The following is a 21045-nucleotide window of genomic DNA, read 5'->3' on the forward strand; positions in this document are numbered from 1 at the left end:
TCTGGCTAAAAGATTTAGGGAGACCCCCAAGATCTATTACTAAGGGGAAACTGGCGCGGAGTAGTCTGTGTAAGACACAGGCATCTGTGTGGAAGAGAACCGTGTGTTCATGGGCAGCAGCCTGCAGCTGGAGCTTCCTCTTGGAGGCAAACCAGGGGGCGGAGGGGGTCGGAGGGTGGTAATGGCTTTCAGTATATATTCCTGGTGTTCTTTTTTTGAAACAATTTGGAATTTCACTGTGTACTTATATCAGCTATTCAGTAAGTAATTAGGGCCAAACAGTTTTTAAAAAACAGAAAGGGCTATAACTCAAAATGATCCTGTGGGTTTGTTTTTCATTGTTTGTTGATGCCTGATTTGATTGAGGCAGTCAGTAATAAAAGTTCTCTGAAACACCCTTTTTAACATTCTGCATCTTGCATGGTGTGAAAACTTCCTTTCTCCAAGTCCAGTAAATGGAAGTTTCAGAGAGAGAGCTTGGGGGGCCCAGAAGGCTGGGAAAGGCCAACGTCCAGGTTCTGCCCCAAGAGTGGGGTGGAGAATGGGGGGATGGGGAGGCGGTCTATGCAAAGCTCTCCCCCCATCCCACCCCAGGCCTTTTTCACACCTTTCCCAGCTGCAGGGCTGGGCCATTGTTCACGGTCTGATGCTTCCAGAGCATTTCTTGGTCCTAAATCATCAGGAAAAGTTTCAGTTATAGAAGCCAGATATTTATGAAGAATTTTTAGGGCCTTTGGATGGTAGCAGATTTGGAGGGAATGAGAAGGGGGGAATGACTGCACAATCCTAGATATTCAGAAGATTTCATCAAACACAGTCCTAAATTCTGACAGTATCCCTACACGTGGAGACTGTGCCGAACGTCCCGAGGCCCTTCTTTGGCTGGCTCTGGAGGTGGTGCTATTTTTGGCTGGTCTCTATTTCAGGCTGGCAAGTTGGTCATGTCTCAGCGGGAGCTGGGCCTTTGTTGCCTTCCGAGGGTAGTCTGGTTTCAACGAGGGACAGAGTGAGCAGAGAGCCAGTGGTGGAGGAGCTGGTTGAGGTTTCCTTGCGGTTCTTTTGAAGTAGAAATGATGGAGAAGTAAGCTAGCCTTGCAGATCTTCTCTATGCGCCGTCTGACCTTTCCATGAATCCAGCAGCCCTCTGATCAGAGCCTGCGATTTCTGCCTCACCTTGCTGACTCCGGGCTGCTGGTCCAGACCTGAAATGCCCTGTGTACCTTCAGCACTGTTGGCCACACCTGCACACTCTGCTTCCAGCATTTTGGTCACGATTTGAGATATGATAACGATGCCCCCCTTCCTTGTTCAGCTATCATTCCTAGGAGTTGGGTGGAGCAGTTTGTTGTGTGTGCAGCAGGGTGGTCCAAGACCCAATTCAATCAGCCAAAGTTCTCCTGCAGAGAAGTCCTGACTGACACCTGAACGACAGCTGCCATGTCCCTGTGTATGAGGTTGTGAGCTTTCTGCCTGCTAGCCTTTGCAGCTGTGGCTCTCCTGCGGCTTGCAGTTGCACTGTGTTCACCTCTTGTCCAGGCCTCTCCCTCTCCCTCTCTCTCTGTCACCTTAGGATGGTGACTTAAACTTAGAGACCTTACCTGTGAGATAGAGAACAGTACTAGCACCTGGCTCTGAACCCAGAGTCTGACGATGCAGTTACATAGTGCTGTAGAGTTGCTGCTGCAGCTATAAATAAATGGAAGTAATGGTGAAGAACCTAGACTTTGGGGCTTGACCCCCAGGGCCACTGCCTTTTACTGCTGGTGACCTCAGTTAAATTACTTAACATCTTAGTGATTCAGTTTCCTCATTGGTACAATGGAAATGTTAATGGGGCCTGCCTAGTAGGGCTCTAAGGACAGATTAATATATAGAAAAGCCTTTAAGAGTCAGGCCTGGCACATAATAAGCCTTCAGTAAGTTAGCTCCTGCTATTATTATTATGACCTGCCCCCCCCCCAACCCTGCGCATCTGTGTTTTAGAATAAATCTCTAAGAAATGAAGAGTTTGTAAGCAAACTGCCTTCTTGGCAACAGGCCCTTGACCTTAGCTTTCCTTGCCCTGGTAAGATCTGAGGATCTCATCAAGGAATACGTACATTTATGGTACTGTGAAAATTTATTAGTAGAGAGTCCAACAGATGGTGAGTTCTCAGCATCCCTAAACCAAGATGGGAAACGGATCACAGCAAGGATGGAGAGAGAAAGGTGAAGCAGAAGCAGTCTGCTCTAGGGGCAGTCAGATAAGAGACTGTTAAAGTAATTAATCGTCTACTTCAGCACACAAACAGGGCCCTTTAAGTGGAGAAAGGCTTTGCCACGTGGTACAGATCTGCTTTCTCTCCACCAGATGCTTCAGTCATGAAGCTGTTGAAATAGACATTCTGTGTCCGTCAGCCCAGTAATTGCCAGGCTTCATCTCTAACCAGCTTTGGCACTGAAGAAAGCGAATGGGATAATTCAAGGCCTTTTCCTCCCCCTCCCCATTCATTCCATAAAAGATGGCAGACAACCAGATTATTCTATTCAAGCAAATACTCGCTGTAAACTTGTATGAATACAGCTGTCATTTCAGTGGCCTTGTCTTCAAACCGTAACTGGATGCTTTGTGTAAGACATACTGTGTAAAAAAACAAGAATAAGATAAACCAGCATTATCCTTGATTCTGCATCTTAGATACCATTTCTTTCCAGCCCATCCCCCGTCAAAAAGCCTCATCACCACGCTTTGGCTATCCTAAGGATTTCAGGGCTCACTTTGCAAATCTGATTTTGAAGTCTCTTCCCCAATTTGGAAATACATATCCACGTAAGGAAGCTGGATTCTAGAGCCTCTGGGGATGGCCCAGGCAAGCTGTATTCTGGCTTTTGGTCTTCCCCTTCTATTAAGAGTTGAGAATTATGGAAGTACAAATACAGGATATTCAAGAGGGAAGGGAGCTTGGGGAGCATCTCTGGTCTGCAGAGGATTTTCATATTGTCTGCGTGCAAAAGTGTGTGTGTGTAGATATATTCCTGGAAGACACATCTGGAGGCTTCATCAGAGTTCAGAGAATCTGGAATTGCAAGTAGATAAGAACCTCCAAGAACCAGTCATTGGTTCATGTGTCTCCAGCACCAGGAACTCCCCCCCACCCCACAGGAGTGCATGAATCTGTGGCGTTGGGTGCAACCATGTGGCCCTTTGTTGAGGTCAGAGCCATGTCGTGGACCAGTACAAAGCAACTGGGGGAGGAGGGTGATCCCAGTTGGAGTGGGCTCTGATCCTTCAGCTCCCAAGGAGCACTCTCGGTGATGGTCTTGGGGAGCTGTTGTTTCATTTCGTGCATTTCAACCTGTGTTCATAGTTCCTTGTCTGTTAGTCTTGATCTCTGAGCTAGAGTGGAAGCTCCTAGAGGACAGGGGACGTGTCCTAAGTGTGTTTATTCCTAAACTATGAGTGTGGTACATAGTGTTTATGACCTGGCATAACTTTTCTTCTATTAAAAACTTGCTTTTAGATTCTCGTATTCAGCGTTACAGCATAGCAGTTTGCCCAGGGCCATTTTTTTAAAAATGTCCTTGTATATCTGTAATTTCATACGACTAATTTTAATGATTTAACTGATTCATTTCTTCTTGTTGTCATTACAGGTACCTCAATAACAATGAGTTGACAGCCATACCCTCCCTGGGCACTGCCTCATCTCATATAGTCTCTCTATTTCTGTAAGTCGTACCATTTGGGAGACCCTGGGCTGTGTGGGGAGGCCGTGGTATCATGTTACTGACATTGGGTATCAGGGAAACTCATATTCCTGGGCTCACTGGAAGAAATGGTCTTACTCCCTGTACCTCTAGTGATCATGACTAATGTATTGCTTGCTGTTTTGGAGTGTGTAGAATTAAAAACTGGAAGTTTTGCCTCATTTCTGGCTTGGCAGGAAATTATCTTAGTACCCAGGGGCACTAAATGTCTTGTTCCTAATGGATAAGCTGGCAGTTTGAGCGCCTAAACTGAACTTAAAGAACACTGTATGAGTGATGAGACAGCAGGCTCATCTTTGTGGCAGTAACTTTGATAAATGTGACTCAGCTCACTTTCAGGGCTTAAAAAAAAACGCATCGGGCTTCTGACATTAGCATAAAAGTAAGGATTTCTTTGTTCTGGTCAAGTGTTACACAGAATAAAACCCGTCGACTATTATAGGCAACACAGTGGAAATGAGAAAGGGACTAAAGGGACCTCAGTGAGAAAGAAAGGGAGATGCCCTGGGAATGTCATTGTTGGGGCCAAGAAGTACCCTGTGGGGTAGTTAAGTACTGGCAGTTACCCCACTTCTCCAGCAGTCAGACAGAGGTGCTCGCTTGTTTGAAACTCACCCAGAGGTCTTTCCAGATACACCAGTCACAAGTCCAGCTATTTTCTAGACCAGCTTTTATTGGCAGCGTCCCCAGCAGAACACCTCCCTCTTCACACCAAATTTCCTGTTTCCACTCCAGCCCTGCCAATTTTTATTTGATTGTGATTTTGCTGGTGTTATAACTTGTCCGATCACCTGGAAGTATCTTTTCTGACACTGACCTGAGCAGAGTGACTTGGGGAGAAGGCTTCATCTGTCCGATAACTAGTGTGGCTTACAGGTCTCTGGGTTTTCCTGGCTGCAGGGCCTGTGTTCAGAAGATGGCCCAGCCTTGGGAAACACAGTCTTGGTTTTAACCCTTTTCCAGGTGTTGTGGGGTTGGGGAGCAGGGGCTTAGAATTGTGACCCAGCCCTGTGTCCTGAACAAATGGCTTCATCTCTCTGAACCTTGTTTTCCTCATCTGCAGGATGTGTTCCTGTTCCCCTTGTGTTGTACACGTAGGTGCAGTAAGTCCACAGTTCGAGGGGAGCATGAGGTACAGGAAACTCCTAATGTCTTGCACAAGCCAGAATAGGTGTTTGACACGTGGCACCGGCTGCTGGCTGGTGGCTAGTTGTCACCTGGCCCCTTGGTCCTTGGCATGGTCTCACCTTTAGGGCCGCAGGGTCTGCAAGTCACTTCCTGTACCTGTGGAGTGCTGGAATGATGCGTATAGCTCTTTGTCCCAAGATGATCAGTCAGGGATCTAATTTTCTTGTTGCACCTGTTTGGCCCATGGTGTTCTAGCATCTGAAAAGTGTTTCATTGCTGGTTAAATGAGTTATCTGTACCTGAGGCCAGTTAAGGACATGTCAATCCCTGGTATGTTTATAGAGCAACGCACCGGAAGATGCTTCTAATGCCTGGCTATTTAAAGGATCGTTCCTGGCCCAGCAGTGTGCTGTCAGTACTGAGCTCGTTAGAAATGCAGACTCCCAGGCCTCATCCCAGTCCTGCTGTCAGAAGCCGTTTTCACCGGCGCCCCTGGCCATTGGCCCATTCATTCAAGGTTGAGAAGCACGGCTTCCCCACCCCTTGTTCTTCACTTGGTTGGGAAGCCCAGGCCACAGAGACCATCTTTACGTTACCAGACAGGAAACCAAGGCTGCCTGAGCTCCTGTAAGTTGCGCAGTAGAGCGGTGAATGGAGACTGCACACGCATGCCTGCGCATGGCTCCTCTCCCCCCACATGGGGGGCAGGAGCGTGGCAGGTGACTGTGACCCGCCCCGTGCCAGGACGGGCATGGCCCCCCGTCTGCCCTGAGGCCTGTGGCACTGTGAATCACTCCTTGCTCTGCTAACTAAAAATCCATTTCTGTTCCTTGGCCCAGGTGTCTGAAGCAGGGGGGCTGGTTGGCCTTGTTCCTGCTATTCCATTAGACAGCGTTAAAATATGTAAAGTAGGAAGGAAAAAGAAAAAAAGGCTCCCTCCCAATTCTGATTCAGTTTGGAAAATGCAGGTTTATATTGGCAGATACTCCCTTTGGCCTGAAGCTGAGCTCCATGTAACGTGGTCAGTGAATTCTATGAAATGACAGACGCTGAAGGGTCTTTACCTTCCTTCTATCTAAAGGGCCTGTGTTCCCCGATCTTAGACTCATGGATTTACTGCCTGAGAGTGAGGCTAGCAGCATGACATCACAGTAGCAGAATTAGAGATAAATTTGCTGTCTTCCTTCATGCCTTCCTTTATCTCCTAAGTGAGTTGCGCAAAGAGCAGGGGAGAGCAGACAGCAGATGAGTGTGACTTTCTCACCCTGACCTCTAAGAGAAAACATCTCGCATCTCCATCCATCCACGGTTGATAATCCCAACAGTTCAGGCTGGGTTGTTTTTTTTTTAAAGATTTATTTTACTATTTACGGTTGTGCTGTATTTACGGTTGTGCTGGGTGTTGGTCGCTGCTAACTCATTTCTTCAGTTGCAGCAGTCGCGGACTACTCTCTCTTTGCAATGCACGGGCTTCTCACTGTGGTGGTTTCTCTTGTGGAGCACGGGCGCGCGTGCTTCAGCAGTTGCAGCTCCCGGGCTCTGGAGCACTGGTGCTTGGGCTTGCTTAGTTGTTCCACGGAATGTGGGATCTTCCCAGATCAGGAATTGAACTCGTGTCTCCTGCATTGGCAGGTGGATTCTTTACCACTGAACCACCAGGGGAGCCCACCATTCAGGCTTTGAAGGGCAAGTTTTGCTGGTATGTTGTGGTTTTTCAGAAGAACAGCAATAAAAGGTGTCACGTATTCAACAAACATGTAATAGGAACCTCTGTGCTCCTGCAGTTGGAGCCCAGAGTGACCTGGGAAAGACACAATACCATCACACATAGAAGGTTCCTGATGTATTGTCTGCAGACATGATAGGTCAGTTAGCTTAATCAGCATTCACCTTGGTAGCCCTTATAGTCTCCAGATTCTCCCCTTCCTGGGCAGGGGGAGGAGGAGGAGATAAATAATCAGAACTTGCCAAGGGACCATATGGCTGAGGAGCTGGGCCACTTTCTGGGGATAATGCTGTAGGCAGGTGGGTCAGGGGAAAGAGGGGGACCAGGCAGATATCCAGCTGTTTATCTCTGATGATACTGTGAGCAGGGACACGGTGCTTTTTCCTCATCTGGTGGATGAAGGGGTTGAAATACTCACAAAGATACACTTGCAGCTCTTACATCTCTTCCATGACCAGGAAACTGAGAGTTGAGGCAATAATGTCACAAAAGAAACACTGACCCTGCTGTCCCATAACTGCTCTTGCTGCCTTATGTCTTTTAGGATAGATAGCAGCTTTGTGGTTTTCAGTTTAGATACCTGTGATTAGGGACTTTTGCCTCTGGATTTTGTTTGCCTGTCCAGGTCGGCTCTTCATCTCTGTGTTTGGTTTCTTGTCTCCCGAGTCTGTGTCAGTAACCCTAGTCCCTTGCTCACATGACAGAGCTCTCATCACCCGCATACCAGCACCCTGCTTCGCTGAGGTCACACTTGGGAGGACTGTGTGGGGAAAAGGGTTTGCTTCAAGGCTGGCTTTACTATTAGGGCCTCAAGACAGAGTTTTCTAGAGTTTTTGGGAACTGGAGTCCTTCAGGAAAATTTCAGTTGGTTAACAATTTCTGATTAAAGGAATCTAATTCAATTAATGCATTTGTCAAAGAGCAGATTTTTATTTGCATTGTGTTCTGCAGATAAGGGCAAAGCCATTTGTCCTTAATAACCAAAAAGCATTAAATTCAAGGAAAGCTTTTAATAGGATTGGGTTGGCGTGAGGGAGCTAGATTTCATGAAATGCTTCTCAGAAAAAGAAATAGACTTTTGTTCAGTAGGGGCAGACTCTGCTGGTAGATTTTCACGTTTGAGTTTTTTCTTTCTTTCTTTCTAATTTGAAGTCCAGGAAACTCAAGTTACAATTCCCACAGCAATAGTAATTTCATGTGATGCATAAGTGACATTTCTGGGGAAGAAAAATTTCCGCTTTTCCTGTGGTGTTACTGCACTTGTATCATTGGGGAGATTGGTTCCAGTGGAAATGGTTTGGTGTGGGGTTTTTTTTTTTTTTTTCCTCCTTCAGCCCTAGGAGTAAAATGCTTGCTGTAAAACCAACTTGAGTTGTAAAGCCCAGCAGCTTTGTTTCGTGTGTGTTAGCTGTAGGGTGCTAGCCATGTGGGCCTCGGCTTTGTCCACGTAACTTCTTTTCCTCTTGGTGGTGTGCTTTGGACCCTGTCCCTTATCCATGTTTTGTGGCTTCCTCTCCCCCTCCTTTGGCCTCGATCAGGTAAGGAGATCTAGGCTAAGACTCCTCAAACACTGTTACCTGTGACTTTGTAATTGTGCTGTTAAAATCCTTAGTTCTATGTTGCATTTGAAAACACAGCGAAATATTAATCCTTTACTTCGAATCTGGGGGAAATAAACTTTTCTGAAAGCTTTTTTTTTTTTTAATTGAGAGAAAACTAACATAAAACACTGTTTTAAACAAATTTCAGGTGTACATCCTCAAAAACAACACACTCCTCAACACAATCTAATTTCAGAACGTTGTCATCACCCCGAAATAATACCCCTACTCCTTAAGCAATCACCTCCCCTATTCCTACCCTCTCAGCTTCCTGAAAACTCATCTTTCTTTTTCTTCTTTTGAGTAAAGTATTTTTCTCTCCTGTTAGCAAATGTACCTGGAAAACTTAGAATTGAATCATTTAAATAAAAATATCAGAAGCAGAATGAACTATGCAGTTGTGTATTTTGCCATGACCTCTTAACTGAAGAAAAACTGATTAAAGGCATGGAGCATTTAGCATTACTTTATTGTTAGTTACAGAGAATAAAACCTGGAAGGGACGAAACCTGCTGTCCTGTCTGTGACCTCACTTGGAGCCAGTTAGATGGAAGGAGCACTGGGTGGGGCTGAGGGACCCCAAGGCTGGAAAGCATGGAGTGAACTCTTCTGGGCCAGGTCTGCTGCGGATATCAAATCAGTAGTAATATTAACTGTCCCTCTGCCTAGCAAACCCTCTAGAAGAAAGGGGCTGGATCAGTCTTCTTTGCAGGCTCATTCATGGGCAGATGAGGTCACATTAAAGACTAATTGAAAAGCCAGAGCCTTAAGGCAAGACTGCTTCCTGGTGAGGACCTGGGCTGCTTCCCAGTGCTAGAATCCATATCTCTAAGGGCCCAGCCCAGAAGCCAGGGAAAAAGGAGCCCCGGACTCCTCTTCAGAAAATTCGGTTAGGCTTTGGGACCTGAGCAGAGATTGTTAGTAATCAGGTGAAGTTTTACTGAGTAATAAATAGTTTCTGGGCATTGCTAAAGCCGTGTGTGGGTGTAGCTTGGGTTCAGGCCTCTTGCCTTTCCTTTACTCTGCTGCCCTTGAAACTTTCTCTCTGTTGCTTCACCTGGAAGTAGGTCATCATTTGTAGACCTAATAGTTGATGCTGAAATCTTTTTTTTTTACCATGATGTTTTTCCTCCAAGTGTGAAATCATAGCTTGTCTTTAAAAGTTGACTGGTAACCTTGGACGGCGGAGCTCTTTACATCACATTACAGAGGCGGGCCTGTGGGGAGTACAGGTTTGCGTAAGGCGGACTTCAGAATTCTCCCCAAGGTGAAGGGTTACCCATCCTTCCTCTGGGGGAACTTGCTGGACCATCCATGAATCATCAGGTTAAGAGTGGACTGAACCAAGTTTAAGAGAAAATGGGCAGTTTTCTCCCGTTATTTCTGCTTCTGAACCATGTCCTGCAATAATAACCTAGTTTAGCCTTGCTAGTGAAGGGAGGCCAGTCAGCTGGCACATTGGAGTAAAAGAACCTCCTGTGGATTCTTGGCATCTTATTTGCTGTGGGTTTTTGGACACACTCTCATCAGGATCATGGAGTTAGTAGTGACTGAAATGCTTTAGGGAGAAACTGAACATTGTGCTTAGTCCCTCAGTCATGTCTGACTCTTTGTGACCCCATGGACTGTAGCCCTCCAGGTTCCTCTGTCCATGGGGATTCTGCAGACAAGAATACTGGAGTGGGTTTCCATGCCCCTCCTCCAGGGGATCTTCCCAACCCAGGGATTGGACCCAGTTCTCCCCATTTGAGGCAGATTCTTTACCATCTGAGCAACCAGGGAAGCCCTAGTTTGAAAGGCCGTAAGTCAAGTGTGAATGTCCCAGTTCAGATCCCAGATGCTGAAGGGAAGCCAGGGCCCTCGTCAGAAGACAGCACAACAGGAAAATATACATAAAGCAGGGGCTTCAGTTCCTTTTCTGTGTCTTCAGAGATGTGCTAACCTTCTGTCTTTCTTGTCCAGTGTTCTCTGGGTGCATGTGAACGAATTCTTTGCTCTGGATAAAATGTCACACACACCCATTACCTTGGGAAACTGTGGCTTCGCCATCACCTGTGTGGTTCTCAAACTGGACCATTTACCAGAATCGCCTAGAAGGCTCCCTGGACCATAGGATGGCTGGGTCCCGGCCACAGTTTCTGGTTCGCAGGTGTGGGTGCGGTGTGATTACGGAATTTGCTCTACTCACAAAGTCCTGAGTGGTGCTGATGCTGCTGATCTGGCAGCCCCTGCCCTTCTTTTGAGAACCACTACCTGAGCATCTTTAGTGGTGGGTGGGGGTGAGAAACTCCTTACTAACCAAGCTGCTCAGCTGTTGGAGGGCAGTAAATGATTTAGACAAATTCCCCATGTCACGAGTGTGGGCACCGGCATTTATTTGGGACGGTGGGGCTCCAGGCCCTGGTTGAGGTCTTTATTTCTGAGGAAAGTGCTGAGGGTGGACATCAAGCAGGCGCGGGCAGCACAGCTCTGCCTGCTGACAGTGATCACACAGGTCTCGCCATCGGACCTTCACGAGTTCCTGGGAGCCGCTCAGCAAGCACCCTCTCCTGGCGGGAGACCTGCTCCTACCTCCCTCCTCGGTGTTGGGTGTTGCAGCCCTCCTTATAGCCTGCGTCCCTGGACAGGAGGGCCCGGGCCGGGAGCTGCTGTTAGTACCACTTACCTTTCTGCAGATTATCAGTCACTGTTATCAGATGAAACTTTGCCCTCGACTAAGACTTGAGTGGTGCTGCTCTGTGCCAGGCGGAAGTTAAAGGAACATCTGAAAGACAAGCACAGCAGTGCTGTCGGCCCTGATGGGGGATCGGAACGTGGGGCCCACACCTTCCTCCCACCCCGAGTTGTCCCTGGACTCTTGTTTGCTCAGCCTTCTGCCCCAGGGAGGCTGTCATCCAGGCTGTCAGTGGGTACAAGAACTGAAAGGAAAGCGGAGGAAGCGAATGTCAGGGCCCAGGGCGCATGTGCAAGGCCGAGGAGAGGGGTGCCAGCGTGTGCCCCACGTGGAGTCCAGGGCTGATGAACGTGCCTTGCACACTGGAGCCCCTGCCCTCGAGGGACTCAGTCTTGCTACAGAGAAAGATGAGTAAACCAGCAGTTGCCATACACAGTCAAGGCCTGGGGAGTGTCTCAGGGGCTTCTCACCACCGTCACTGATGGGCTGCAAGACAAGGAAGTGACCTTCTGTGGCTCCCCTTTCTTGCCCCCCGTATGGGAACGTTGGTTATGGGCTTCAAGATGGGGCAGCATGGTGCTCAGTCAGCACGCTGGCCGCTTGGAGGAGCAATGGGAGAAGTGTTCATAAGACATGGCTGGTTCCATGTTAAGGGGAGTTTCCTCCTCGCTCCCCACTCTCTTCTGTCAGCAGGCAGGCTGCTCCGAAGGGCCAGCACGCTGCTGCCGGAACCAGGGCGGGACCCTGATTCTCAGACCCACAGCCGCCTCAGATGCTGGACACAACCAGTGGGCCTCGAAGCAGAAAGTTAAACACCCAGTTGACAAAGCAGCTCTCTGTCCTGTAAGCTTCCCCTGGATTCTGTAGTGTGGATCGCCTCTCGCCCGGAGTCTCGGGAGCCTTTCACTGGGAAAGGAGCCGTCGAGGCCTCTGAGGCACGCCTGCCAAATGACACAGCCCTGACTTGTCGTTTTCCTTCTCTCTTCTTTCCTTTTTTTTTTCCTCTCTCTCTCTTTGAGAGTGGGGGTGGCGAGGCAGCCAGATGAGCGGTCCATATGCGTATCATTTGCTGAGAAAGTGAAGCAAACTCCAGCTGTGGGATCTGGGGAACGGAGGAAGGGGCGCGCCCAGGGAGTAGCAACTTGGTCACGGAAGACACTGCCTTTTGTTGGGAACGCGGTAGCTTAGGGTCTGTTGGCCAGAACTGGCCTTCATGGTGTGTCTGGCTCTTCTCACCCCACTCTGTCTCATTTTTTCTGATGACCATGTAAGCTTTAAATAGAGTCCCAGATCCAGTGGGAATGGGGTGCGGGTGCGGTGTGGATGGTCTTGGAGGGAAGTGGATGCTGACCCGGCAGTACCGGGAAGGGACGGGGAGCTGCCTGGTCCGTTGCACAACCTCCCGTGTGAGAGGAGCTGGCCCCCGCCCTTGTCCACAGCCTCCTTCCAGCCGGCCTGTTTCCTCCCCCTCCTCCCCCGCACCCACTTCCTGCAGGTGGCTTCTGTAATCCACTTACCCCGAGGGAAGGCTTGCCAGCGTGTGTACCTAATCCGAAAATGGCCGGCTCGACTTTGACCCCCATGGTGACCTTGCAAAGCAGACTGGGCCGATTGTGTCGGCTCACACCTGGGAGCCATTTTCAGCTTTTACAGCCTAAGTGGAAGAAATGTGTTTGCATTTATGCCGGGCCTTCCTTTCACGAGGCCTGTCATTGTTGGGCCATGCGGACGGAATATTAGACTCCCCCTGCCTGTTCAAAGGCAGGAGTTTTAAAGATGGGCCAGTTTACCCAGTGTATTTAAGCTGAGTCGTACGAAACTGTCCGGTTTTGTAGTTCAGAAATGCTCAGAGCATCCCCAGACTCATGATGGTTCAGCCTCTTGAGACAGAAAATTGTGACAGTCTCTGTATGTAGTCATAGATGTCGGCAGGCATTGTTGTGTGTCTGTGCCCGGGCCTCATCTCACTGTGTTGCCTCTGCAGGCCTAGGAGGCACAGGGTCTGTTGTTAAGCACTTTTTACAGATGACAGGCCAGAGGCACAGAGAGGGCAAGACACTTGCCTGAGGTCACACAGCAAGTGGCAGAGGTGAGTCTTGATCTCATTTCTGTGCACCTCTGGGCTTCGTGCTCACTGTGTAGGGGGACATGTGTGGTCTGGGAACCTGGGAGGATCTTGTCATTTCATGTGCTGACATTTCAGATTGTGTCAGGAGGGGAGTTTCTCTGGCCTGTGGCCGCAAGGCTCCGATGTGGCTCTCGGACGTGAATGAGAGGCTGTGCCCCATGAAGGGGATGCCTCTTCAGGTTGTGTTCCCACCTCTGAATGCTGAGAGGCCCTCAGTATAATTTTCATCATCAGATGCAGAGTGGCGGGAAGCCCTCCTGAAGATCAGCCTGGCTGCCCCCTCACCCCCAGTCGCCCTCGGAGGCTGGCGTCTGAGCTGCTCTGCTCTGCTCTCCCGTTTGGGTGCGGCGGGGGAAGCGCCCTGCTGTCAGGCCTCCGCAGCCCCCGGGCCTGTTCAGCTGTGCCAGCAGCTCCTCAGACAGTGGCCCTCTCCCCTATGACATTACTTCAAGGCAAATTCCTCCAGTTTCCTCACTTCCTGGAAGCCTTTCAGACGCAAACAGCTGACATAAAGGTGCCAACGTGTGGTTCTTTCTCCCCACCCCTTCAACAGGAGCAGGAAACCTGTGCCCAGGGTGGCAGGGCTGCAGGGCACAGCCAGGTGGCACTCCTGGAGTGCCCTCTCTGGGGGCCACTGGTCTCTACTTGGCTGCGTGGCTGTAGTCTGTTTAGGGGCAAAGAAGCTTCTTTTCAGTGGGGAGGACTGTGAGAGGTGGGCTGCTGGAATCAGTTTGTAAAGAAAGGGCTCCTTCCCCTAGGAGTCTGGGGCGAGGGTGGTGTCAATGTCTTCACCTCACAGCGCCTCCTGTGTCACGAGGGCCTTGTGGAGACTGGTTTAGAGAACGCTGCCTCTATCGCCTCTGGGCCTTGGTTTGCTCACTCGTGCAATGATGTCTGCCAATACACCGAGCCATGGGGACTCGCTAAACACTACGTGTCTCAGAGCAGGCTCTGATGTCTAGCGGAGGTGCGTCAGACGGAAGGCGTGGATGGAGCTGGCCTTGCTTTGGTGTCTGTGTGCCAGTGGAGGTTGGTGTTAGAAGCAGAGGCAGAGGCTCGTCACTTCCCTAAAAACAGACTCTACTTGCCGTTCCCCATGTGGCTTGTTAACCTCCATCTTTGTGTGCGTGTGCATGTGTGTGCGTGTGCGTGTGTCTGTCTGTCTGTCTGTCTGTGATGATTCGCTTTCTCCTGTATTAATGCCTGCCGTGGGAACCGTTGCGTGCACCGGGAGCGTTGGTTTCCCTTTTCTCTCATCACCAGGCAGAGGTGCAGCAGAGTAGAGCTGTGCAGGCGTCTCCCATCCTGCACTGCACAGCAGGAAGACCGAGGGGACTTTGAACAAGCCTGGATGCCCAGGCTGCATCCCCTGGGACTTGGGGGCTAGGGGGTTGTTAGTGTTTTGGATTTTTTTTTTTTTTTTTTTTTGAGCTCCTTTCCAGGTCCTTTCCATGTGCAGGTAAAATTAATGAGTCACGGCTGGCTAATTGCAAGTGAAGGATTTTGTCTCTCTCCCCCTGATGCCTGTCATTTAAAATCCGTAGGCTCCCCTGCCTTCCTCACCTTCACACCTTCTTTTTCCTTTCTTTCTTTTTCTTTCCAGTTGGTGGAAAAATAAATAAGAAGGCTGACTTTTAATTTAGTACTTATGATTCTGGAGTCCCTGTTAGAGGTTTTAGTTACCTCTTTCACCACTGATTTAATAGAAAGATACTGCAAAGTTGGGCTTCCCTGGTGACTCAGATGAGACCCAGATTTGATCCCTGGTTCAGGAAGATCCCCTAGAGAAGGAAATGGCAACCCACTGCAATATTTTTGCCTAGAGAATTCCGTGGACAGAGGAGCCTGGCAGGCTATAGTGCATGGAGTTGCAGAGAGTCAGACACAACTCAGCAACTAACAGTTTCTACTACAAGGTTAGCCCTTTAAAATGAGTCGGGGATGCTTTTGGCCTCATGGTGTGTGGGACAGCCTGGTTGGCCTGGTGAGGCATGACCGCTCATGGTGATCACAGAACTTGACTGTGGGTTTGCCACTTAATCTGGATTATTTATTTATTTATTTATACCTCCTGAAAGCCAGACGACCCATCTCTCATTTGAATTCTGCTTATAAATCAGAAGCCCCATTACGATAGTGGTGTCGGTGGCGGGGGGGGGGGGATCTCTTTAAAGTAAAACAATAGGCAAAACTTATGTCAGACTTTATAATAATCTTTTTCTTTATAATTCTGAAAGTAAGACTTTAATTTTTTTTAATGTGGACCATTTTTAAAATCTTTATTGAGTTTGTTACAGTATTGCTTCTGTTTTGTGTTTAATGTTTTTTTGGCCACACAGTACGTGGGATCTTAGCTCCCAACAAGGGATCAAACCTGCACCTTCTGCGTTGGATGGTGCACTCTTAACCACTGGACCACCCAGGGAAGTCACTGGACTTTACTCTTAATTAGGAAAAAAAAAAGAATATGTAAACATAAGATATAGGCAGTGAATGTTTCCTCCGATTCCACCGAAAAGCTGTACTGTAATACATCAAGTTTCTGGTCCTGACATTCACTGTGGATAATTATTCATTGGTATTCTGTGAGGGTTGTGTTTGGAATTGGCCCCTTCAACAGGTCACAGCGTAGCTAGAATTTTGGAAATAAGAGGGAAAATTTCCCTTGGGCTTGTTGGGAATGTGACTTTTTCTCCAAGTGTCATTCTTCTTTGCGTATGGAAAAGCAGTAGTTATCAGCGTGCAGAGTGAAGTTTTTCTGCCCCATCATTGTTGTTTGGTTTTGGGAGACAGCGTGAGGACTGGCCCTTCCAGGGGTCCCCCTCCTCCTGGCCTTGCCGACAGCCACGATAAACCCTTTCACCACTCTAGGCTCTTCCCCCTCCTCCTCATTCTCTAGTGTGTGTTAACAAGAGCCCTGATTTGGGGATGCTCCAGCAATTATGTGGTTCCAAGTAAGAGTCTCACGCCTGTCTTCACTTTCCCCTGTTCCCTGAAAAAGAATCGTAGCTCCTGGAAGGCTCAGGAAATTGTCCCAGGAGATAGATTCAGAAAGCAAGGTGCTCTGCTCCATGGGTACCATCAGACCCGTTTCCTGGTGCGGCCACAGCCCGTGCTGTCCCTCTCTTGATGACCCCAGGGTCACCGTGGAGAAGAGAAGACACACAGCCGTTGACAAAGACCCTGCCTGCCCCTCCTATGGCTGCTCCTTTATGGGCATTTGAGCAGAGACTGCTGTTGGTCCAGTGTCTGTTCACCTCCAACTGGACATGGGGTGTTGGGGCGACTCTTCTGCTGTCAGGAACACCCCCTGTTCTTTACTTTTGCCAGGCTGTCACCCAACAAGGCACTTCCTACCTCTTGAATTCAAAATGCAAGCCATTCCCAGCATGGTGGGAACGGGCAGAAGCATCTCTCCGGTGAGCGTGGCCTCCCACTCAGCTTCCAGCCCTGCCTTTTCCAGACACTCTGCTACAGGGCCTTTCACGAGCCGCATTTCCTTTTCGGTCTTTGTTCCCTCAGCTGTGAGGAAAGACCCTGGTTCCATACCAGCCACACTTAGCCGGGGTTAAGGATATGCATGGCTTCTTCCTCTCCCACAGGCCCCAGGTGGCACCTGGGCTGTGTATTCTCTGGAGCAAACTAGAGAACTTCTGTTGTGGGTGACCCACTAGCTGTAGAACCCTGGGTTCCTCACAGAGGCTCAGATGCTGGAGTTCTGTCTCAAGGGCCAACTGCATACCCTTGTTGAGAAGCTGCTTAGATGGTACAGGGTTCACATGCTTCCTGGTCGCCACCAAACCTGAGACACGCTCCCCAGCTCTGAAGGGGTCTTCACGGCCTCGGCTCTAGTAGGGTCAGGGTTTGGCCCTTCTCTTTCTCTCCATTCTTCATCACCCTGCACATCACACCTACCGCCCAGTGGGGTGCCTGCCTCTCGGTGGCCCTCCAGTCAGTGTTTGATGAGGAAATGAAGGATGGACCCTTTGTGGCTTCCCCATCACCTGTGGGGTAAATTTTCTGCTCTTTCAGAGTTGGCCCCAGTTCCTTTTCTTCCTGGCTTCTCACCACTTCCTGCCCCGAACTTTATATCACATTGCTCATGATGGGAGCCCTCACACCCCAGGGCTCTGCTTCCAGGCCTCGTTCATGTTGTCACCTTGGTCTGGAAAGGCTGTCCCTCCCTCAGCCTCCCCCCAGCAGCGCTGTGTCCCCGTATGTCGATGCATCCATCACCTCCGTCTTTCTCTGACTCCTCGACTCCAGGGAGAAAGGGGGTCGGCTATACTGCGATCACGTTTACCTTTTTCTTACAGCAGCTGCACTTACAAGCACCCCATACACACTTGACTGAATAAATAAACCAAGGACTAAATGAATGGTTTAGTCCAAGAATAAGTGAGTATGAAGCTTAGGGCAGATATTTGTTAGTTTTAGAAATTTATCATCCAGGTGAAGGGACACATTTGGGACAAGTAATAACAGAAATGGTCTTTTGGGGGACTTCCTAGAAGGCCTGGTCTTTTCAGCTAGGAAAGAGGACTCGTTTTCATTGATTTCTTGAAAATCTGAGCAGATGTTATAGGAGGAAAAGTAGTTGAAATTACCCTGTAAAAATCAGCGTGGCTTTGGGGAGATGTACGGCCCCAGGGGTCCCATTGCCCAGGTGTGAATCCTTATCCTGTTCTTTTCTAGTAGCAGCTTTGGAAACCTCGGTTGTTTAGACATGAAATTACCCTTACCCTGGAGGGTGTGTCGGGAGGAGGGCTGTCCTGGTCTCCACTCACCTGTGAGGGTCAAATGATGATTGGGGAAAGGGTTCTGTCACAGTGAAGGTGGAGAATCCCTGCAGACCCCTCAGTGCGTCCATCCTGACCCAATTACTACTCTGTAGTCAGGAAGTTCGGGAAACCCAGAGGTCAGCAGCCTCCTTTACCCCACGATATGTAGAGCCTTTAATAATGAGGGGGTGCAGCGTGGTATCTCCCACATGAAATGAGCCCTTATTCTAAGAGTTGCTTCATGAAGAAGGTGGTCTTGCAGTCACAGAAGTTTAGCAAATGCAGAATTGAGCAGAATGAGAGAGTACCTTTCCTGGACCTGCTTTGGGAGTCTGCCAGGACTGACAAGGGAGGAATATATGCAGCCCTTGCAGAGCCTTTTAGGCTGGTGTTCCAGGGATGGTGTTCTGAGAACCTTGTGTCTGGCAGGGCAGGCGTGACCCATGTCCACCACCATCTTAGTCAACTCCCAGCAGGCCCTCCTGCTTGGCCACAAAGTGCTGGATCTTGGCCCAATTACAAGACACTGAACTGAGCTGTAACTCCTGATACACCAGACAGAAGGCAGTGTTCTTCCCAGCTACCTTTGTCAGCTACACATTTCTCACTGAGTCCGTCTCCCCACCCCACAATTCCTTCCTAATCAGTGGAAAGTAATTAAACAATTTCTGCTTATCCCTAGATTTCAAAAATTTCAGAGAGTCCGGCAGTATTGGGTGCTTGGCCCTTGGAACTGAGTTATACTAGGAAGATTTCTGCTGGAAACCAAATGAGGTAGCAGGTTGGCTGTCTGATTCCACCATGAATTTCACTGGAGTTTCCGATTCCACTGTTCTGCCATGTTTTTTGATGTTTAAATTAATCTTTTTCTTTTGAGTTCATTGTGGATTCTCATGCTATTGTAAAAAATAACATTGAAAGATCCTTGTATACCCTTAATGCAGTTTCCCCCAGTGACCACTGCTTGCAAAATTTCATACATACAGAATATTGACTTCAGTACAGCCAAGATAAAGAACATTTCCATCCCCACAAGGATGTGTTGTGCTGCCTTTTAATACCCACATCAACTCTTTCCTGCCCCATACCTTTGGCAATCTCGAATCTGTTCTCCATGTATATAATTTTTCATTTAAGGAATGTGATATAAGTAGATGGGGAAATAGATAGGGAAGCAATGGAAACAGTGACAGACTTTATTTGGGGAGGCTCCAAAATCACTGCAGATGGTGACTGCAGCCATGAAATTAAAAGACGCTTGCTCCTTGGAAGAAAAGCTATGACCAACCTAGACAGCATATTAAAAAGCAGAGACATTACTTTGCCAACAAAGGTCCGTCTAGTCAAAGCTGTGGTTTTTCCAGTAGTCAAGTATGGATGTGAGAGTTGAACTATAAAGAAAGCTGAGAGCCTGAAGAATTGATACTTTTGAGCTGTGGTGTTGGAGAAGACTCTTGAGAGTCCCTTTGCCTGAAGGAGATCCAACCAGTCCATCCTAGAGGAAATCAGTCCTGAGTATGCATTGGAAGGACTGATGCTGAAGCTGAAACTCCAATACTTTGGCCACCTGGTGCAAAGAACTGACTCATGGGAAAAGACCCTGATGCTGGGAAAGATTGAAGGCGGGAGGAGAAGGGGACAACAGAGAATGAGATGGTTGGATGGCATCACCAACTCAATGGACATAAGTTTAAGTAGGCTCCGGGAGTTGGTGTTGGACAGGGAAGCCTGGCGTGCTGCAGTCCAGGGGGTCGCAAAGAGTCAGACACGACTGAGCAACTCAACTGATAGAAATGGCTTCATACAACATCTCACCTTTGGGGACTGGCTTTTTTTCAATCAGTATAATTCTCTGGAGATGCATCTCGGTCGTTGTGGTGTGTATCAGTAGTTGATTGCTTCTTACTGCTGAGCAGTATCCGCAGTGTGAAGAGACTGTACTTGGCTTAGCTGTGCACCTTCTGAGGGACATCTGGGGTGTTTGCAGATTTGGGCTAATAAAAATAAAGTGGCTTTGAGCATTTTTGTGTAAGCATAAATTTTCATTCTGTGGGAGAAATGCCCTAGGGAATATTTGCTGCATTGTATGATACTTGTATGTTTAGATTTTTTAAAGAAGTGCCAAACTTTTTCAGCGTGGCTATCCTGTCTTACATTCCTGCCAGCAGTGAACGATTTGGTTCTCCACAGTATGGCCTGCATTTGAAATTGAGAGTATTTTTTATTTTAGCCATTCGCAAGGTGTGTATTGATATTTCCTGGTGGTTTTAATTTACATTTCCCTCATGGCTAATGATGTTGCGCATCATCTCATGTATTTATTTGCCATCTGTGTATTCTTTTTTGAGTAATATCTGTTCATTTCTTTTGCCCATTTTCTAATTGGATTGTTTGGGGGGTTTGCCATTGAGTTTTGAGAGTCTTTTATATATTCTAGATAATAGCTCTTTGTTGGATGTGTTGTTTGAAAATATTGTCTCCTAGTCTGTAGTTTGCCTTTTCATCTTTAACAGGATCTTTCCCGGAGCAAATGTTTTCAATTCTGGTAGAATTATAGTGTGTCAGTTTTTTAGCTTATGAATTGTGCTTGTAGTATCAAATCTAGAAAGTTGGTTTAGCTTGAGATCCCCAAATAAAGATTTCTCCTATGTTTTTTCTAAAAAGTCTTTAGTTTACATTTGACATTGAGGTTCTTGATGATACATATTTTAAAACCTGAAGCATAGGAGAAAATTGCAGCTTGTGGTTTCATGAAAGGAACAGAGCAAGAGTGGGAGCCAGAGGGGGCGAGACGCTGAGGCCAGTGCCACTCTGATGCCATAGCGCGTCTTGTCCCCCTAGCGTGGGTAAGGAGGGCTGTTTTAGGAGCCAACTCCATAATCCCGCCCATGCACATCCTTCACCCTCCCGGAGTGCAGTCAGGTCGCATGCTAAAGGCTTGGGAAATTGCGTGGTAAGAGATATACTAAATCATATGATCGGAAGATCAGAAGTCTTCCAGATGGGGCAGGAAGCAGGCCCGGCTTTATTTGTAAAGGCCCATCAGTGGTGTCACTCTCTGGAGGTGGGAGGGTCTCAGCTTAGAGGCCACAGCCAAGTGCTGAAGCAGCTTCCTCCACGGCTGGAGCTGCAGAGCTGCTGGGCTGCTGGCAGGCAAGCCCGCAGACAGCTGGCAATGGCCAACAGATGGGGGGAGTCTCAGGAGCACCCCAGCAACCACAGGCCCATCCCTGTCCGCGTGGCCCGGAGCCAGAGGGCAG

At 48.4% G+C, this 21045-nt stretch overlaps 1 protein-coding gene across 3 annotated transcripts in view; it reads left to right on the forward strand.

Moving 5' to 3' along the window:
• Positions 1-21045, forward strand: part of LRIG1 (leucine rich repeats and immunoglobulin like domains 1) — a 115813-nt gene that overhangs the window by 46576 nt on the left and 48192 nt on the right. For all 3 annotated transcript variants that reach the window (XM_013973581.2, XM_018066998.1, XM_018066999.1), the window contains exon 3: positions 3634-3708. In XM_013973581.2, the coding sequence (XP_013829035.2) occupies positions 3634-3708 (75 nt within the window). The remainder of the gene's footprint in view (positions 1-3633; positions 3709-21045) is intronic.

The sequence above is a fragment of the Capra hircus genome, chromosome 22, assembly GCF_001704415.2.
Source record: "Capra hircus breed San Clemente chromosome 22, ASM170441v1, whole genome shotgun sequence".
In the NCBI taxonomy this organism is placed as follows: Eukaryota; Metazoa; Chordata; class Mammalia; order Artiodactyla; family Bovidae; genus Capra; species Capra hircus.